This window comes from Lotus japonicus, chromosome 4 (assembly GCF_012489685.1).
Source record: "Lotus japonicus ecotype B-129 chromosome 4, LjGifu_v1.2".
NCBI classification, from domain to species: domain Eukaryota; kingdom Viridiplantae; phylum Streptophyta; class Magnoliopsida; order Fabales; family Fabaceae; genus Lotus; species Lotus japonicus.
This window is the reverse complement of record NC_080044.1, coordinates 13,146,404-13,163,751: the sequence shown is the minus strand read 5'-3', so window position 1 is coordinate 13,163,751 and position 17,348 is coordinate 13,146,404. Positions and strand designations below refer to the sequence as shown.

Here is a 17,348-nt window from a genome sequence, read left to right as displayed (position 1 = left end):
GAAAAGGTTGAATATAAGTATATAACACATAATCAGAATGAACTTCCCCCCTGTAGTTGGTTAGAGACACATGAACTTTAGATTCTCGTCGAACTCAATGAGCATCAATATTGAAATTAACGTGTCAATATCATGTTTATCCGATTCATCTTAAACTCAGCATAGTCAATTCTAACTTCTTTTTTGATGTATTGAGATGCATGAAATCACGTTTGTGTGACTCTAACGCCAAACCAAACATGCACTAACGTACCGGATGAATCAGACAGATCTCTGGCAAGCATAAACTCTTTAAGTTTAAACACATTAGTTAATCTTGTATTTAAAATAATTTATAATCAGCATCTTGTGCAAGAAAAATTTGAGAAATACTAAAATTTAAACAAAACCAATCACGCCCTTATAATTTTAAGACATAATTTTAATTTTCAACGACATGTTAACAAATTATTCAACTGAACAAAGATAATGAAATTGATATATAATCCACAAGAAAACTAACCGGCTATAACTAAGGCAACCAACCATACCGCCTGTTAGGGTATTAGAAAACAGTCCCACATATATGAATTCGGGTTTATGATTCCACATATGAAGTTACTGTGTTCTCATAGAGCTATTTTCTGCTGCCCTAACCAGAGAGAAATATGGATGTTCCTACAGAATAGTCAACAACAAAAAGTTACAGCAAACAATAATGAAGTACTGTGTAAATTAAGGTACTAACACAACAGAAGAAGAACCATGTTGCGGTGAATAAATGAGCTCTTTATTACCATTGCTTCTCTTGCCGTTAGCCTGTCCTGGTGGTCATATCGAAGAAGCTTATCAAGAAAATCGATTGCCTGCATATTGAATATAATGAAATAAGTAAAATCCTTACATAAAAATTGTTTTTGGTCTTAATGCCATAATGGGAATAGATTAAATGACCTCTGGAGACACAAGATGCTGATTATGGGAATTGATAAATTTAGTCCAAGGCTTGCGACTGTGACTGCAACCGGAAATAGCATAACAATGAAATCAGTAATACTTCTTCACATATCTACCAAGAGGAAATAAAGTTAAAACAAAAGCAGCAAACATTTTAAGGAGAGCTCATAGAGATACAATTGCATTGCCAAGGAATATATTATAGAGGAGTTGCTAACTCACTAAATCATATTACCTTCCAAGTAGAGCATCAAGTTCAGGGTCAATCACAAGATGATACTTATTCAGATATGCATTCAATTCATCAGTCCCAAGCACCTGCAGATCACATACAACATATTTAAAATTACATTTTATTGTTTTCAAATACATTGTAATTATCGTATGAGGTAGAAATATTTTTGAAGATATTTGAGTGGGAGTTGCTGAGTTTGACATTGCTGAAAAGATACCCATGATTAGCCTCTGAAATGTCTTCAAAAGGAATCTCAAGCTTGAAACACTCACTGTCAAGCCATATCCATGGCTCCTCATTTCAGACACCCTCCCAGATCTCGAGAAAACTTATTTGGTGGAGGGCAACCAGGAAACTGGCATAGAGAATGCTATTGTCAACATTCAGAGCAGTTGGTCATGGTGGGAGAGTGGTCTCGAACTGCACACAGTAGAAACCAAAGAGTCTTGCTAGGATTCGATGGACTGCACTGAGTCAGAATGTTGATGGATTTGGGATACATAGTAACGTACAGAAAAAAAGGTGGGGCAATTCAGATGCAATTGCATCGAGGAGATATGTTAGGATTTATGTAGTTTGAACATTAGATTATTTGTGAGCTAGCTAAAACAATTATGTGGCAAACATATAGCTGAAGTGACATGGCATTGCCCTCTAGCTCAGTCTTAATATATTACTAATAATTACAAAAAATGCCACCAGTGTTTTCAAACTATGCAGTCAAAACTAAAACATTGCGTTAACTTGCATGGCATCAACATGATAACTTCGAAAATTTTATACATTGTTGCAAACCGCCATGATTGTTACCTTAGCTATTTTTACAAGCTGATCGTTGTTGTCCTGACCACAAAAGAAAGGTTCCTTGCGAAATATCTACATGAAGTAAAATTATCATAAACCAGAGTTACATGATTTTGCACATGTATATTCAAAATTAGATTTCACATAAAAATGCCAAAGGGAATACCACATAACCAGTAAATTGTAACCTGTAGCTGTAAATCTTACCATTCCAGCAAACATGCAACCCAGGCTCCACATGTCTAATGAGTAGTCATAGTCTTGCAAATCTACTAGAAGTTCAGGGCCCTTAAAGTGTCTGAGAAAGAAAGCATAGCACATCAAATATATTGTCAGTGTCATTCAATAACTTGAAAACCCAAAACTAATCCTCACACAACAATAGCATATAAGTCTAGGAAAATTTAAACAACCGTAGTCATGTAGTCAAGTTTATACCAAACTAACAAATATCAGCAAATTACAAACAAAATAAAAAAATGTCAACAGTAAATTAACAATGGCCTGGAAAGAAGCTAAGAATGCTTATATGATTAAAGATAAGTGTTAGACTAGGAACCTGAAACATGCTACTAACAAGAACCAAAACTAGGAGCCTAGTTGGAAACTATAAAGCAGAATACCACTAAACTAGAACAAAAACCTCAATTCTTGGAACTCCTTTATCTTCTTGCTTATTCCTTCTGCTTACAGCACTTGCACATGGCAATGAAGACTAATCTTTGTGCTCTTTCTTAGAATTCAAGTTAGGCTTAACTATACCCCAACAGCTAGCTTAGTGGTTAGGGTTGCTTTACCCTTTATAAACACTTGTTTGGCCATATCTCTAGTCAATGTGGGACTTCTAAGTTCTAAACACTCTTAATATCTTCAGCTAGGCCTAATAGACTCATATCCTTTCAAATTGCTAAGTGGGAACTGGGAAGGGTAATTAAATAAAGAAATCAGGGTCACATAATCATTTGGTCACTTTTGACATACTTTTCATTGATCTGCTTCATCCGGCTATCATAAATGTCAGATGGCATCAGTGTCAGACTGTCAGCGAAAAATAAGCCTAAACACCCCCATGAGTGGCATTTCACAATACATTACACATTAATCTTATACAAGTATTCTGTAAAGCACGATTTAGGGCATATTGTGTATTATAAGCTTCAGAAATAAAAGTCTAATTGTTGTTTATAAAATACGAGTCTCTTAAGATTAAACAAAAAATGTAGCTGAAAATATAATAGCACAGTGAACATAGGAGAGACCTTCACAAGAAACTAGAATCAAAAGGTCTTAAGGGATTGAGAATCTTGATATAATTAAAAAGGGTGATTTATTCAAACTCTATTTTGGAATTTGTATGAAATATTTATCAAGCATAAATTGGTAGAAGTGTAAGTATTTGCTACAATCTTTTTGCAAGTATTCAGTTCCACTATGTTTAGTAGCAATGAAGGCCACATCTCCCTTGACCAAAGTAGAAATCTTTTTGCAAGTCTTTCTCACTGTTGGTTGTCTCGAAATCTTCAGAATGACATTTATGGATATATCGATACTTGGCACACAAAGTTTTCAATAATCTAGTCTTTGAAAAAATCATGCTTGAACATGCTAATGATGCCTTACTGATTTTGATTTTAGCAATATAGTAATATACTCTGGTTCATCCATTTTACATATCTTTCTGGACTTTTAAAAATTGGTCTGAGAACATTACCTTGAAGCCACACGAACATTATATTCCTTTCCAGGATGATAAAATTCAGCAAGACCCCAATCTATCAAGCGAAGTTTATGAAATTCATGATCGATCATTACATTATGAGGCTTGACATCTCTGTGCATTATGCCTTGAGAATGGCAGTAATCTAAAGCCTACGATTCAAAACTAAAAAGCATTCATGTAACACGAAAAGGTTCTAAACATCTCTTGCACACATGAAGAATAATTTCATGATGCATTGATGCATAAGCAAAAGCTTACACACGTAAATTAGATGCATAATTAATATAAGCCTTACCCAAGATTCAATATTTCAATTACTTTTAGTTTTACCAAATAATATATTTATAATGGAGAGGACACGAAGAGCAGCATCCCAAGAGTAACACGAGAGCGAAGAATTACATTACCTTCAGAAGCTGATATATGTAATAGCGTATGTCACAATCAGCCAAAGTCGGATACAGAACTTTAAAATCTGTACTGTTGACATGCTCAAATATTAAGCTTGGAGTTTTAGAGTGTTGATCTCTGACAATATCAAGAAGCTTGACAATATTTGGTCCTCCACAGAGGTTCTGAAGTATTTTTATCTCTCTTTTAATCTGCAAAATAATGTTAAAGATCTCAGATGGTGGTATCACAACCATGCTATAAAATTAGATTATGAACTACGATTTCAATATTGATATGCCTGTTGTTTATTATTCGATAGAAGTTTTTTGCCTAATATTGATATTCTATAAATCTCCATGTTTGAAATTCTATTATATTATGTCTCCTTATGATAAACTCAAGTTACTTGTTTATATCCGAAACAACTGTTGTAAACTGTGTTAGGGAGATTCCGCAAAGTGCTAGAGTTGTAATCCAATACAAAGAAGATTGTAAAGAGTATATGAGAAATTCTTTTTTGTGTGTATAAATTACAGCATTACTCATTGTACAGCAAATTTTAGGAGAATAGTTCAGGAAAAAGCACCAATGGCTGGCTTTATTCATAATCCTTACATCCCAAAGGAAAGCTAGCATACAACATTAGTATCATAAACAAAAGCTGACCTTCTTTTTCTTCACAGGCTTGAGAATCTTCATTACACAGGGCTCATTGGTATTAACATTTACGCCTTCGAAAACCTCACTGTACTTCCCCCTTCCCACTTTCCTCACAACCTCATAATTATCTTGTTCACTGAAAAGTAAACTCCATACATAACATTAATCAGGAATCCAGAGAAAACAAAAAAACACCAGCAATTAGTAACATTTTAATTTTGGTCAACACAAATCAGTGTTGTTAATCGCGGATCGCGGACTATAGCGGTAAGCCAAAAATCCGCTATTTCCAGCCTCTTAAAGCGGAAAATATAGCGCTATGGCGCGGCTATAACCGCTATTTGACAACACTGGTTCAAATCACATATGATAACACAACACAGAAACCCTAAAACTCGGCATATGATTGATGATTACCCCCATTGAATGGCGAGAGACTCGTAGTCCCAGTACTCCTTGGGGCGAAGAACGTTGACATCGGTGTAGACACGCGCCTTCGACATGGCTCGGCGGCGGCGATGGATCTGGGGGACGGTGGTGGTGGTGCGCGGGTTTGGAGGTTGCGCGAGCGGCGCTACTAGTGTGGAGAGTAGGAAGAAGCGGAGGAGTAGCGCGGGTGGGTTGTTGTGGGGATAGTTAAGGCGCGTGTGGAGATATTTGCACATGTTTTGATTTTGAGGATTGATTTTGATTGTCATCATTTTTCTTCCCGCGCGGCAAAACTCACTCGTCCTCTGTCTGCATTCAATTTCCAACTTGGACCAAATCTTTGACAATTTTTTTTAAATGGAAATAAATAACTATTGAAAGACAAGTATCCATATTATTATTATTATTATACCTAATAGACTTTCCTATGTAACCAAAATAATATTATACTTAAATCTAGAGTTGAATTATTAAGAACAGCACCCTTAGTGAAATATTACACACAAAAATATCAATATTATAAGAGAAAAATATATTCTTTAATTAACCTTAAAATAAATTATATTGATTGACTTTGAATGGTTGATTTTCCAAATACGGTCACAATAGATGGCGTTTCCCCATAGAATGACCATTGTAGTGGTATTTTTTATAGGCCAATTTTTTCCCAGGAAGGTGAGCTTTTTATCCTTTGTAAGATTTGATTTTGCATCGGCATTTACTCATCTTTCAACTCTTACTTTTCAACTCTTACCGCTTGAACTATTCTTTTGGGGCTATATGATCAAGAATGTGTGCCCGACAACGTGGAGCAGCACTAGCGTCTCGGTGTTTTCTTTGGCTAATCCAATTTTACTTTTTTGGCCATCAAACTAACATAATTATTATAATTTAAATACCTTACTTTTCTAAACCGTGGATGAATATAATGGTCTGAAATACTACAGAGGGAGCTGGAGGCAAGTACTGCCGGGGAGGATTCCATTCCTAATAGGCAAGTATAACGTATTTTTCATTCTAAAATCACCAACTCAACCAACTAGACTCTTGGACCTTGGATATTGGAGAAGAATGCATCCTTGTCTTCATGCTCTTACAGTCATCTCAGATGTAGTCTCAAAACTAATAGTAATACAATACAATGAATATATACAAGAGCAGCTTCCGAAGAATTTGAAAATCAGCTAAAAATAAGAGGATCAAATCATAATATGGAGAATCCTAAATGAAGAGGGTAAAAAAAAGCAGAGAAAGATGTAAAAGATGAAGGAAAAGGGGGTCAAAGAATAAATGAAAGTGGAATTTCTTGTATCCTTGTGTAATGTCACTACTGTCTCTTCATATTTAAATTGTTCTAGGTTGGACTTGCTCATAGTCAAAAACCTCAAACATCAGACGTCTTACATCACGCTTCCCATATACAGCATATGAAAGCCCGTGAAGGGCTTGTTGAACAGATGTTGTGGCCGGGTTTCTCAGTCTATGACTGCGCCCGTAAGCATCTTTAACCTTATCAGAATATATAATGTAATGGTGGAGTTGTTTGGCCCTCAAATATCTTCCACAATACTTGTTCATAAGTATGCGGCGGTGCTTTTCTTGTATCCAGAACCCAGGAGCATCTAAATGCTTCATCAACAATCTTTCAGCCATCACCAAATCCTAAACAAAATACACAATAAATCAATAAATAAAATTATACGGCATGCAACAAAGAGGAGGTGAGCAAATTTTAGAATACGATATATCAGACAGCAAAAAGAGTCGTCTACCTGTATCTTCTGGCCAAGGTATTCTAATCTCTCGTAGCAAAATCGAGGATGTTCGAACTTGTAATTTGATGGATGCAAGAAACATAGCTGCAATTCAACAAGAAATTCAATAATATCAGAACTTGGAACAGAAGCAAGGAACCTTCAAGCTGATCAATTGACTTGTTATCTTCCATGAAAGGTCCAAGGAAGATACTATAGAAAGTTGTAAAATAATATTTCCTAGTTAACCTATGAACATACTTGTTATAACTTGCAAGGAATTGAATGTTGGGTGGTAAAGAGTCAATAAGAAAATAAGCCCAATGTTGCAGAAATAAGAGTGTTATGAAGGATAAATGGACACACAAGGTATGATAGGAGTATGAGGGATTGCATGTCGAAGGAAGTTAGGATATAACCTATGGGTGGAGAAGACCTAAAGAAGCTCTATTAAGGAGTGTAGATCAAATGTAGGGTAGTCCAATCATAAGAAGTAGAAGAAGACCTAAAAAACGATAGGCCAAACCATTATGAAGGATTCAGATTTCAATGGTTTGTCAATAGACATATTTAGAATAAAAAAATACGGTGTCATTTGATCATGCATCCAACTCCACCTAGTGGGAAAATGAATCTGTTTTTGTTGTTGTAAACAATCAACATGCAATACCCTGATACTTGATAGTGCCAAAGAAAAAGCAGAATAAGAGGCAATATTAGAGCTACCTGCAATCCAAGTCCAAGCTCTATGTTCCTAGCATCAGTAATTCCTGGAATTCTATCTTCCATATCTAATGGATATCCGAGGATTCGCATTACTTGGGGTCTGCTATCATAATCCCATATATTTCCTCTAAACCGATGCATGCCTGGGGGGATACAAGCTCTGAACAGCCGTGGATTTGCAAACAGGGCATCTGCAGGAGGCTGAATGGAGAACAGTAAACATCATTGCTGTTCTTCCTAATAATAATATCTGCAAATTATGTCATATGAAAGGAATTTTTCATGCATATTTCACAATAGAGCATGAAAACAAACATGAACGTAAAATAGAGTTTGTCAACCATAGTAATAACATGTTTGGAAATCCGAAATCCTCCTGGAATTGATTCTACAATCAAAATCAATTATTTGGGGAGAAGGCGAGAAGCTACTGTGAATACTTCTAAGTGCCAGAATTGATTCTGAGAGAAAACAAGATGATCTAAACATGCTATAAGTAGACAATATTTAGATCTTTACGTGCTAACTTGTCAAAACAAATAATACTATGACATAAGACGTGTAGAGCTTGCCTTATATGCAACCACATCTTGCCAGCTTAGCTTGCCTTTAAATTCAGCAGATACATGATCTATATCTTCAAGTTGCCTACGCAATTTTGGCTGGCAATACTCAGCTTCTAGATCCATTCCAAAGACTTCAAAAAGAACACGATACACTTCTGGCATGCCAAAACACAGATATATTGCCCCAAACAAAGCCCAGAATACAGACCTGCCAATGTATAAAAAAAAATTAGAAAAGCAGTGAAGAATACATTTCAGAAACAGTTATGGGTAGAGACCAGCCCCATTGATTAAGATGGTTCCACTATAAATTATTAGACAACAACAACACCACATCATCTAAGTCTTGCCCCACTGAGTAGAGTTGGTTACATGAATGCTCTGTCACGATAAATGATTAAAGCAAACAAAATATATATCATCCTGGAAGTTCAGCCAGCAATTTTTCTCTCCTTTGCAAGTTTTTTCCTCACAGTAAGCTACTTATATTTAACTATTTACAATTCATGAATGATAACAGTTTGGTCTTGAAAGATAGATGGGTGTTCAGCCAGCAATTATTCTCATTTTCTAAATTTTTTTCTGATACTAAGCTACTTATATTATGTACGTTTCATGAAATAACAGTTTGGTCTTGAAACAAAGATGGCATCAGATGAAGAAGGTCATTGATCTCAGAAATATCCACATTATAGCATCACCAACTCAGGAGCTGTTTGAACAAAAATAACATCAACACAACTTTCAAATCTCAATTCTCTATTGCTTAAAAAAATACCAAGGGGAAAATTTAGCAACTTACAAGCAACTAAAAAGCAATGTGTTAACCTAATCAATCAATTCAGCTTGGCCAGTCAGGTGACTGCAACCAAGTTGACTCCATGTCAAAATCCTCCCCACACACACGGCATGGTTTTAAAACACAGCCCGAGACTGCAATTGCGGCCAAAATATCATGATTTTAGATGTCTATACAAGTCTACAACTACCTTGTGTGACCACATCAGAAGCATTTGTTTACGATAGTAACAAGAATCTTGATATAACCACAACTGTAAGTGTAACTAATAATCACACCTTCAAGTATAGTAAACAAACTTCACAGTAGGAACAGCACTACTAGACTACAATGATACTATTCATCCCCCTAAAAACAATCAAGTAACACCATATGGAAGTAGAGCTTACTTTACGATCGGCTCCCTGTCCTTCCTAACCAACTTATCCATATTAACATTGGGGAATATCAAATTCTGCAAACTCGCAGCTTTAATCCACATGGGCAAGCTCCTCTTCCCAATCAACCCAAAAACCCGCTCCCTCATCGGTCCGGGCGACTCCCTCGGGTACCTCTGCAAGAAAAACTCCGCCAACGCCAGCTCCAACACATACTGCCCCAGAAACACCAACCTCGAGTGCGCACACCTCACGTGCCTCGCCCTCGACCTCTCACACTTGGGGTGCTGAAATGCCAAATACAGCAGCGTATCGAGCATCTTCGCCGGATTCCCCTCCCCCATCATCACCTCCTCCGACGGCTCCAAAGGGTACCCCAACGCCTGCTTCGCTTCCATCAAATGCTCCTCCATCCACGCATTGTCGTTATCATTGAGCTTCGCGTAAGGGAGGCATGAACTCAGCACAGGGAAATTGTTCAGCGTCAGTTGTGGGCTATTCAGGAGCCTGTTGGCGAGTTTCTTGTCGTTAACCGGAGGAGTGAGGACGAACCTTCTCGGCGGTGCTCTTCTTTTCGGAGAGGGTCTCTTGCGTTCGGCGAGCTCCTGCAGGAGGCGGCGGGGACTGTTCTGAGGAAGCTCCTGCGGCGGCGGGTCGATGGCCACCGCGGAAATACGGAGGATTTGGGTGGTGGGGTGTCGGGTTTTTGTGGTGATTCGAAGTGGGTTGTGTAAATAGGATGATGAGTGAAGTGGTTTATGGGGAAGTAGAAAGGAAGAAGAAAGCTCCATTTGTGTGTGGGGAGAAGAAAATTCTAACATGGTTGGTATGTGAGAGTTGAAGCCATGGAAGGGTTTTGAGGTCTTAGTTGCAGGGTTTTTGTTTGAGCTTCCACACTGTTACTGCTGGTTGGATAAGGAGCAGCTGATACAACTTATGTCACCGAACAAATTTGTGGTGGTTTTTGACCGTCACAACTTGCCAACTTCTAAAAAAAATGAAAACGCATTTTGGGCACGTCGTAGAAATGCGTATGTATTGTATGTATGTATATAAATCATTATTGATATCCAATCAATTTATGTCATGTATGAGAGAGTTAGATTTATTTTTAATTTTAATTGAAATAAAAATATATTTTCTGATTTGACGGAATTCAATTAGATGTTTCGGTAAACAAAGTTTACACTGTTGGTGCATATACCTTTTAACTCTTTAGATATAGAGATTGTATGATTTGGGTCCTTCCGTTTGATGGACGTCCTAAAGCTAACAGAACTTGCTTATCTGACGCTCATCAATTGATGTGGATAGAGCCTTATTGATCATAATTTTAAGAATAAAACATTATTATAAGTAAAAAAAAACCTAAAACACAAAAAATAAAGAATAGTGGTTCACCTGAAAACAACCGAACAACTCTTCTGAACGTGAACAAGTTTTGGGAACATGATGAATATTTTTATTTTCTATAACAACATGCAGCTTGCATTCATCCAAGTACAACATAAAGCCCCAAACAAATGAGTTTGATTTTCCTTTGATACATAAACTATTTTTCTTCCCTTTACTTTCTTTACATAATCTTATAATTATTCAGAAGTTCATATCCCGTCAATTTATATAATCTATATATATATTAGAAAAGAACAACTTCTAGCATGACGTGTCGCTCTCACAGGTCAAGTTAGTGACGTGTCGCTCCGAGATTAATTCTCACTTAATTATTTACACGTCAGCTTTTCCACCTATTAATTCTCATTTAATAATTTACACATCAGCTTTTCCACCTTGGCCTTATTTGCCACATGTGCCATGATTTTTCTTTACCTTATTTCTCCAAAAACATTTTTTCAATTGCACAGTTCACTGTATCTTTTCAATTGCATCTCGGTAAAAAGTCTGCTAGGGTTCCACTGTCTTTCTCCTAGCGCAGCCCCTACTTGCGGTCGCCAGTGGACTCACTTCGACATCAACCTTCTACTCTCTGAGGCTCACTCCTTGCACCGTCGCCGTCGCCGTCTCCGTCTCCGTCTCCGTCTACCGCAACCGTCGCCGACAGGTCTATCTCTCTCTCTCCCCTCCCCTATGTCCGACCATCTCAACCCCCCTCGCCGCGAGCCCCTCCATTCACGGCCATCTCAACCCTCGCCTCTCATCCTCATTCTGAAGAACCCTCGCCTCTCATCCTCATTCTGAAGAAAGAAGCGATCAAATTAGCTTTTTAATTCACTTTTTTTTCCATTGTGCGGCTCACCATATCTTTTCCCTAAATCAAAGCAGTATGTAGGCATGGATTTCTTCTCAGAGATGGAGACGGCTAGGGTGCAGATGAAGATAACTCCATTAAAGCCAAGCCAACATCCTCTAGGTTTGGATTTCTTCTTCTGATCTTCGATTGAGATTGCAAACCCTTCATATATTCAGATTTAGAAGTTTCAATTGCTAAGGTGTTTCCTATTTCGAATTCCTGACATAAACACTGATTGATTTCACTGAGGAATTGAATTGAATTGAATTTCTGTGTTTTTTTCTATACAGGGAAGTGGATTTTCCCAAAGATGAACGACCTCATGACCAAGTCATTCACCAACTACGTGGCTCTCGCTGGTTTCCTCGACTTCTAGATTCGTCTAACATCATGGTCAGTTTGAGCAGGTGCTACCTTTTGTTTGTTTAATATGAGATGGTTTGCCTTACACACTCACATTGATTTTTTAATTTGTATCAGTGTACTGATTCTCACATTTATTGCTTTCCATGGAGTAAACTTTCAGTACACACCTATATATATATATTTTTTATCACTCATTACTCCACCTCTCAGGAATTTGTAGTTATCCCCATTATTTTAACGCTAAAATATAATCATTGATACAGATGGTTTACTTCAATGAATTAACCTTCATATTGGTCCCGTGGAGATTTAGCAAAGCTCTAAAGGATAAATTAGTCTTCATATTGGTCCCTTATTTTGTTTACCTTCTGCAGACTTGGCATCTCTTTTGGTTGATGTATATGCTGATAATAGTTTAAACAGGCGGAAGAATGTTTGAGAAAAGGAAGGAGAGTATATGCTGAACTTTTGGTTGATGTATATGCCGATAATAGTCCCTCAAATGGTTGATTTATATGCTGATAATAGTTTAAACAGGCGCTGCAAAAGTTTAAACACTGCTTTGATTTCTTCATGTAATTATTTTCTCAGCAAGTTGAACTGCTCTTCGATAATTAGAAAGTCGTGATGGTGAAAATAGAACTCTTTGAGAATCTTACCACAACCTTCCCTAAATGAGATGACAGCTCATTGCATCTGGTATTTTTTCTTCAATTTTGTTGATATAAACATCTTGATTTTGTTTGATTTTTAACTCTCTTTAAATTAATCTCCTCCCTTTTGGTCATTGCTATTTGTTGAATCTTTGATAGGGTTTCAATTTTGTGAAAATGTTAGCTTTCAAGTAGGATAATTTGTTTATCTATTTATTTGGTTTATTAGTTTTGAGGCCAGTTATCATTTTGAACAAATATGTTTTCTTTTTTAATTTTAATTGGGAGTACTATGATTCTATTGATACATATTTGACCTTCCATCTGGCTTTCTGATTTTAGGAATCTCTCATCTAAGATTTTTCATTTTCTAACACTCCACTCAATGGACCTTCTTTTGAGGAAGCTGATTTCAATGTGGAATTCGCTCAGCGAGGGGCTGTCTATGTTGATGAAGTTGATAAGATTATTTCTATTACTTTAGATACTAATAGAATGAAATATTTATGAGCGAATTCCACATTGAAATCAGCTTCCTCAAAAGAAGGTCCATTGAGTGGAGTGTTAGAAAATGAAAAATCTTAGATGAGAGATTCCTAAAATCAGAAAGCCAGATGGAAGGTCAAATATGTATCAATAGAATCATAGTACTCCCAATTAAAATTAAAAAAGAAAACATATTTGTTCAAAATGATAACTGACCTCAAAACTAATAAACCAAATAAATAGATAAACAAATTATCCTACTTGAAAGCTAACATTTTCACAAAATTGAAACCCTATCAAAGATTCAACAAATAGCAATGACCAAAAGGGAGGAGATTAATATAAAGAGAGTTAAAAATCAAACAAAATCAAGATGTTTATATCAACAAAATTGAAGAAAAAATACCAGATGCAATGAGCTGTCATCTCATTTAGGTAAGGTTGTGGTAAGATTCTCAATGAGTTCTATTTTCACCATCACGACTTTCTAATTATCGAAGAGCAGTTCAACTTGCTGAGAAAATAATTACATGAAGAAATCAAAGAATGAAATATTTCATTCTTTGATTCCGTGTTTTTTGTGATAGTATAAAATGTTTTTTTGGCTGCTAACTTTTGCGCTGCAAAAGTTTAAACACTGCTTTGATTTCTTCAAGAAATTATTTTCTCAGCAAGCTGAACTGCTCTTCGATAATTATAAAGTCGTGATGGTGAAAATAGCCTGTAGCATGTGCTTACATTCTTTTAGGATTATCTATGAATTCCCTATTGTTGACAAGGTATATCATTCACAGAAACTTACTTTTTTCCCAGTCACAATTTGATTATTTATGTTCTCTCCTGGGATATTCTTCTGCTGCTATGTGTAGATTGCAGCGGGTGCTTTTGTGGTGATTGAGCAATAAAAAAAATGAAGGGAATGTGCAGTGTGTCGAGGATCTCAACTACCACCACAAGTAGCTCATTTTACTGCGGAGGACCTGAGATGCAGAATTTCCTCTTACCAAACGATCTGCCACACCGGGGTGAGTGGGTCATAATTTTAGTTTGAATCCTAATCCTTACAAATTTCATATTGAGGTGATGCATTTCACACAATAAAAAGCAATTAGCGGAGCAGGTCCTTTGAAATTGACACATTTGTTCAGTTTTGCAGACACCTATAAAGATTGAAAAATTTGATGGTCGTATATCAGAACTTGAGACCATATACACAGCACTCCTTAAAGCAAATATGGTAAGGTTTCATTGTTTCAGTATTTCCTGTACTTTTGCAATGTATATTTACAGCTTCTACCTAATAACGGTGATACCCTGTTTGAATTGAAGGATCATTGCTGGCTTCTAACTTGCCTGTAACATTAATAGATTTGTTTGTCATTGATGCATTTTGTGAACTGATATTTGTAGGAAATTTAGAATTAGAATATTGTTCCTCTTAGGCCTTAATGATACTCATTTCCCATAAGTTGCACAACTGGTTCCAATACAACGTTGTTCCCTTAATGTATATGTGATTTGTTTTTGATTCATACATCTTTTATTCACTTTTTCTCTAACTCAATTTTGCATTGATAGGAATTTTCTTTATCAATCTGACTGAATTTTTCTTTGATTTACAGGAGGGTAAAGCAAGGCACAAAGTTGAGAAAAAAGATAGCATCCATGTGCATCCATGCTGCAAGTCGAATTCCATTTTCACGGCAGTAACTAAGAATAGGTTCATACTCCTGCCACCGATTTTGTAGCATCTGCATTTTGGTAACACTCTAAGGTTATAAAGAAGGCATTCATGTCCACTCAGTTTAGTAGTTTTCATCACATTTGTCCAATTTTGTTCTCCTTCTGTGCAATGTTTTATTCCTTCTATATTAATAATTTATTTCCATGTTCATCAATTAAAGGCAAAGTTGAAGTTGTGCGATTAGCATGCTTGGCATCAGGTCTACGTTGAGGTCTCATACTGATGCCTGACATGATTCCCTTTTCACTAAAGTAGGAGTAGCATCATTCCTTCAGCTTTCTAACCTTGCATTGTTCATTTTTTTTGTTTCAGTGTCAAGTTACTTTTGTGAATTGAAGTGTCCATAAATGGTTGAATTTGAAAACCTTAGATTAATAGTTTAGAACTGCTGTGGAGTGTGGAGTCTTCAGTTAGCTTTAGCTCAAAGAAACTTCAATCTGTTTCACATGTGCAGGTAAATATGAGTATTGCTATACTTCCTATGTCAGCAGAGTACAACTGGAGCCCCAGCACTTTCGGTTTAATACAGTCTTCATTCTTTTGGGGATACCTCCTCACTCAGGTAAATGTGATTTCATTAATCATATTATTTCTGTTTGGTAGATAAATTGGACTAACACCCATAAAAGAAAAACTTAAGGAATAAAGCCTAGCAAAAGCAACCCCTGCAACAAGAACTCAAATTTATAACAGCTATCTGTATTGCCTACTCTGACATGTTATTGACTGTTGTAGCCCTGCAACAAGAACTCAAATTTATAACAGCCATTTGTATTGCCTACTCTAACATGTTATTGACTTTTTAGCTTCCATTATTTTTTTAAGCTTGGAAGGGATCTGGGGAGATAATATTAATTATAATTTAATGCAGGTTTTGATGAGCTTCAGGTTCTCAACTACCACCACAAAAGCATCCTTTGTTCTGAGTTGAACTTGGTACCCGAGTTTATAACTAAGTAATAGTTTCTATATTGAATCTACTTGAAGAATAAGTATTTGGAGAAGTTTCTCCTCAAAGGAAGCAACCCATGTTTCATCATAATAGCTCAAACTTTACTTATCTTCCATGTTAGTATTGTTTAGATTGGTTCCTTTATACTTTTGCCACATTTTGGTCCATGAACTTCTTATATCCAGTTCATATATACTTGCTTAAATGGATAAAATCACGTTTTTCAGTCTAAAATCAAGCAAAGAAGCAAGAACAAGGAGAAGGAATGTTACTGCCAGTAAAAAGTTATCTACTAATGTCAATAATGAAAACTGCATAGATCTTGGCCCTTAGCATGACTTGGTTTAAAGGCATTGTCATGCATGAACCCCTTCAAAATCAGGTTTGCTTCTTTGACCTCTATTTAATCTTAAATCTTTTATATATCTATTTTTGAAACAACAACAACACTCATATCAAGCTTAGAAAGCACCATGAAAGATGCTCTCTTTATCATACCCTGTGCATATGTGCTGAAAGATACTTGACTTTGCAGAGTACATTTGTGTTAGGAAACAAAGTGGCGGCTATTTAGAAGTAGCTGCTTCTGATGGTATTTTTGGCGCTTGGACGTATAACCATTGCTTCAGTCACAAGTTTGCTGGAAAAAGAATGATTTATTAGAATGAGTCCTGGAAATTGCCTTTGTTGATCTTTTGTAATGTTTGCTACTTTACATCGTGAAGCATTTACCACTTAGTATGTTTTTTCTTAGCAGTTAGTATTATGTCAAGATGTGGCTATCAAAAATCATTAGCCTTAGCATTTTGAGAATGTCTGGCCGCACCACTACTGGAGTTGATGCACGAGAATAATTACATGATCTACAAGTATTTACCTTGATTGGCTTTTGGGAGGTTTAAGGTATTGGAGAGATAGCTTGGCCTGGACCTGTGATGTGACTGAATTCCTGAAATACTTGATAAGACAGTGATGCTTTCTTTTGTAAAGTGCATGGTCTACTGTTGTATATGCTTTTAAGTGTTTTACTGTCCAATTTTGAAGTGGTTTGGGGATTCTAGAGCTTCATGCTAAGTTATGTATTTGTTCAGGTAGTACTCTCCACCTAAGTTGTGAGAATGTTATTCTCATGTCCCATTTTAGTGGTATAAGTTGTGTTTTATTAAAAGCATCCACTTCATATAGTTACTTCTCAAATAAGACCAAGTTACAAAAAAAAAAATTAGAAGGTTAAAAGCACTCTCATGAGAAATACCACTCTCAGGATTTTATGAGTTTTTATTGTGATTTGCTAGATTTTGATAGTTTTAATCTATCTATGCAAATTTTCTGGAAAAAAATAAAAACTTCAAATCTTTGTTTTCAAAATGAGATCAGACCCTTCTTCAACCTAAAAACAATTAAAAACTAAATCGAATGTGAGATTCATTTAGTCCCAAAAAAAATATTATAGGCTCCAAAATAACCTATTCAATAAGTGATTTTAAACATTATGTA

General features: G+C 36.2%; 2 protein-coding genes and 1 long non-coding RNA gene across 19 annotated transcripts; 1 reads left to right on the top strand and 2 right to left on the bottom strand.

Moving 5' to 3' along the window:
* Nucleotides 1-310: 310 nt before the first annotated feature.
* LOC130715796 (casein kinase II subunit alpha-2-like) lies at nucleotides 311-5,514 on the bottom strand. Its single transcript, XM_057565917.1, has 10 exons — nucleotides 5,166-5,514; nucleotides 4,755-4,884; nucleotides 4,103-4,297; nucleotides 3,687-3,844; nucleotides 2,183-2,273; nucleotides 1,982-2,047; nucleotides 1,172-1,254; nucleotides 934-997; nucleotides 777-845; nucleotides 311-657 (listed from the first exon to the last, which is right to left on the bottom strand). Exons 1-10 carry the CDS (start codon nucleotides 5,447-5,449, stop codon nucleotides 598-600), a joined length of 1,200 nt encoding a protein of 399 aa, XP_057421900.1. The 5' UTR covers nucleotides 5,450-5,514; the 3' UTR covers nucleotides 311-597.
* Nucleotides 5,515-6,231: 717 nt separating this feature from the next.
* LOC130715149 (ribonuclease III domain-containing protein RNC1, chloroplastic-like) lies at nucleotides 6,232-10,394 on the bottom strand. Of its 3 annotated transcripts, XM_057565203.1 has the most exons (5): nucleotides 9,412-10,394; nucleotides 8,230-8,431; nucleotides 7,658-7,858; nucleotides 6,950-7,036; nucleotides 6,232-6,839 (listed from the first exon to the last, which is right to left on the bottom strand). In XM_057565203.1, exons 1-5 carry the CDS (start codon nucleotides 10,218-10,220, stop codon nucleotides 6,522-6,524), a joined length of 1,617 nt encoding a protein of 538 aa, XP_057421186.1. In that variant the 5' UTR covers nucleotides 10,221-10,394; the 3' UTR covers nucleotides 6,232-6,521. The 3 variants fall into 3 exon arrangements, with proteins under 3 accessions (XP_057421186.1, XP_057421189.1, XP_057421188.1); XM_057565206.1 differs by lacking the exon at nucleotides 9,412-10,394 and having other exon boundaries at nucleotides 7,658-7,848; nucleotides 8,230-8,369; XM_057565205.1 differs by lacking the exon at nucleotides 9,412-10,394 and having other exon boundaries at nucleotides 7,658-7,907; nucleotides 8,230-8,367.
* An 840-nt stretch (nucleotides 10,395-11,234) lies between these two features.
* Nucleotides 11,235-17,019, top strand: LOC130711351 (uncharacterized). Of its 15 annotated transcripts, none has more exons than XR_009010668.1 (10): nucleotides 11,235-11,770; nucleotides 11,941-12,043; nucleotides 12,280-13,934; nucleotides 14,025-14,180; nucleotides 14,304-14,392; nucleotides 14,778-14,875; nucleotides 15,354-15,461; nucleotides 15,771-15,967; nucleotides 16,079-16,233; nucleotides 16,387-17,019. It is a non-coding gene; the product is annotated as an uncharacterized LOC130711351 (long non-coding RNA). The 15 variants fall into 15 exon arrangements; XR_009010672.1 differs by having other exon boundaries at nucleotides 11,237-11,770; nucleotides 11,941-12,057; nucleotides 12,391-13,934; XR_009010670.1 differs by having other exon boundaries at nucleotides 11,238-11,770; nucleotides 12,391-13,934.
* Nucleotides 17,020-17,348: the final 329 nt, after the last annotated feature.

What these genes read in the sequence shown, in the direction of transcription:
- LOC130715796 (XM_057565917.1), bottom strand. Translation starts at nt 5,449, where the DNA reads ATGATGACAATCAAAATCAATCCTCAAAATCAAAACATGTGCAAATAT. An exon ending in AATGTTCGTGTGGCTTCAAG is followed by an intron (nt 2,274 to 3,686) that starts GTAATGTTCTCA and finishes TTTCTTTCTCAG; the next exon opens with ACACTTTAAGGGCCCTGAAC. An exon ending in AGCATCTTGTGTCTCCAGAG is followed by an intron (nt 846 to 933) that starts GTCATTTAATCT and finishes TTCAATATGCAG; the next exon opens with GCAATCGATTTTCTTGATAA.
- LOC130715149 (XM_057565203.1), bottom strand. Translation starts at nt 10,220, where the DNA reads ATGTTAGAATTTTCTTCTCCCCACACACAAATGGAGCTTTCTTCTTCC. An exon ending in GACAGGGAGCCGATCGTAAA is followed by an intron (nt 8,432 to 9,411) that starts GTAAGCTCTACT and finishes ATACATTGGCAG; the next exon opens with GTCTGTATTCTGGGCTTTGT. An exon ending in ACCTTGGCCAGAAGATACAG is followed by an intron (nt 6,840 to 6,949) that starts GTAGACGACTCT and finishes TATTTTGTTTAG; the next exon opens with GATTTGGTGATGGCTGAAAG.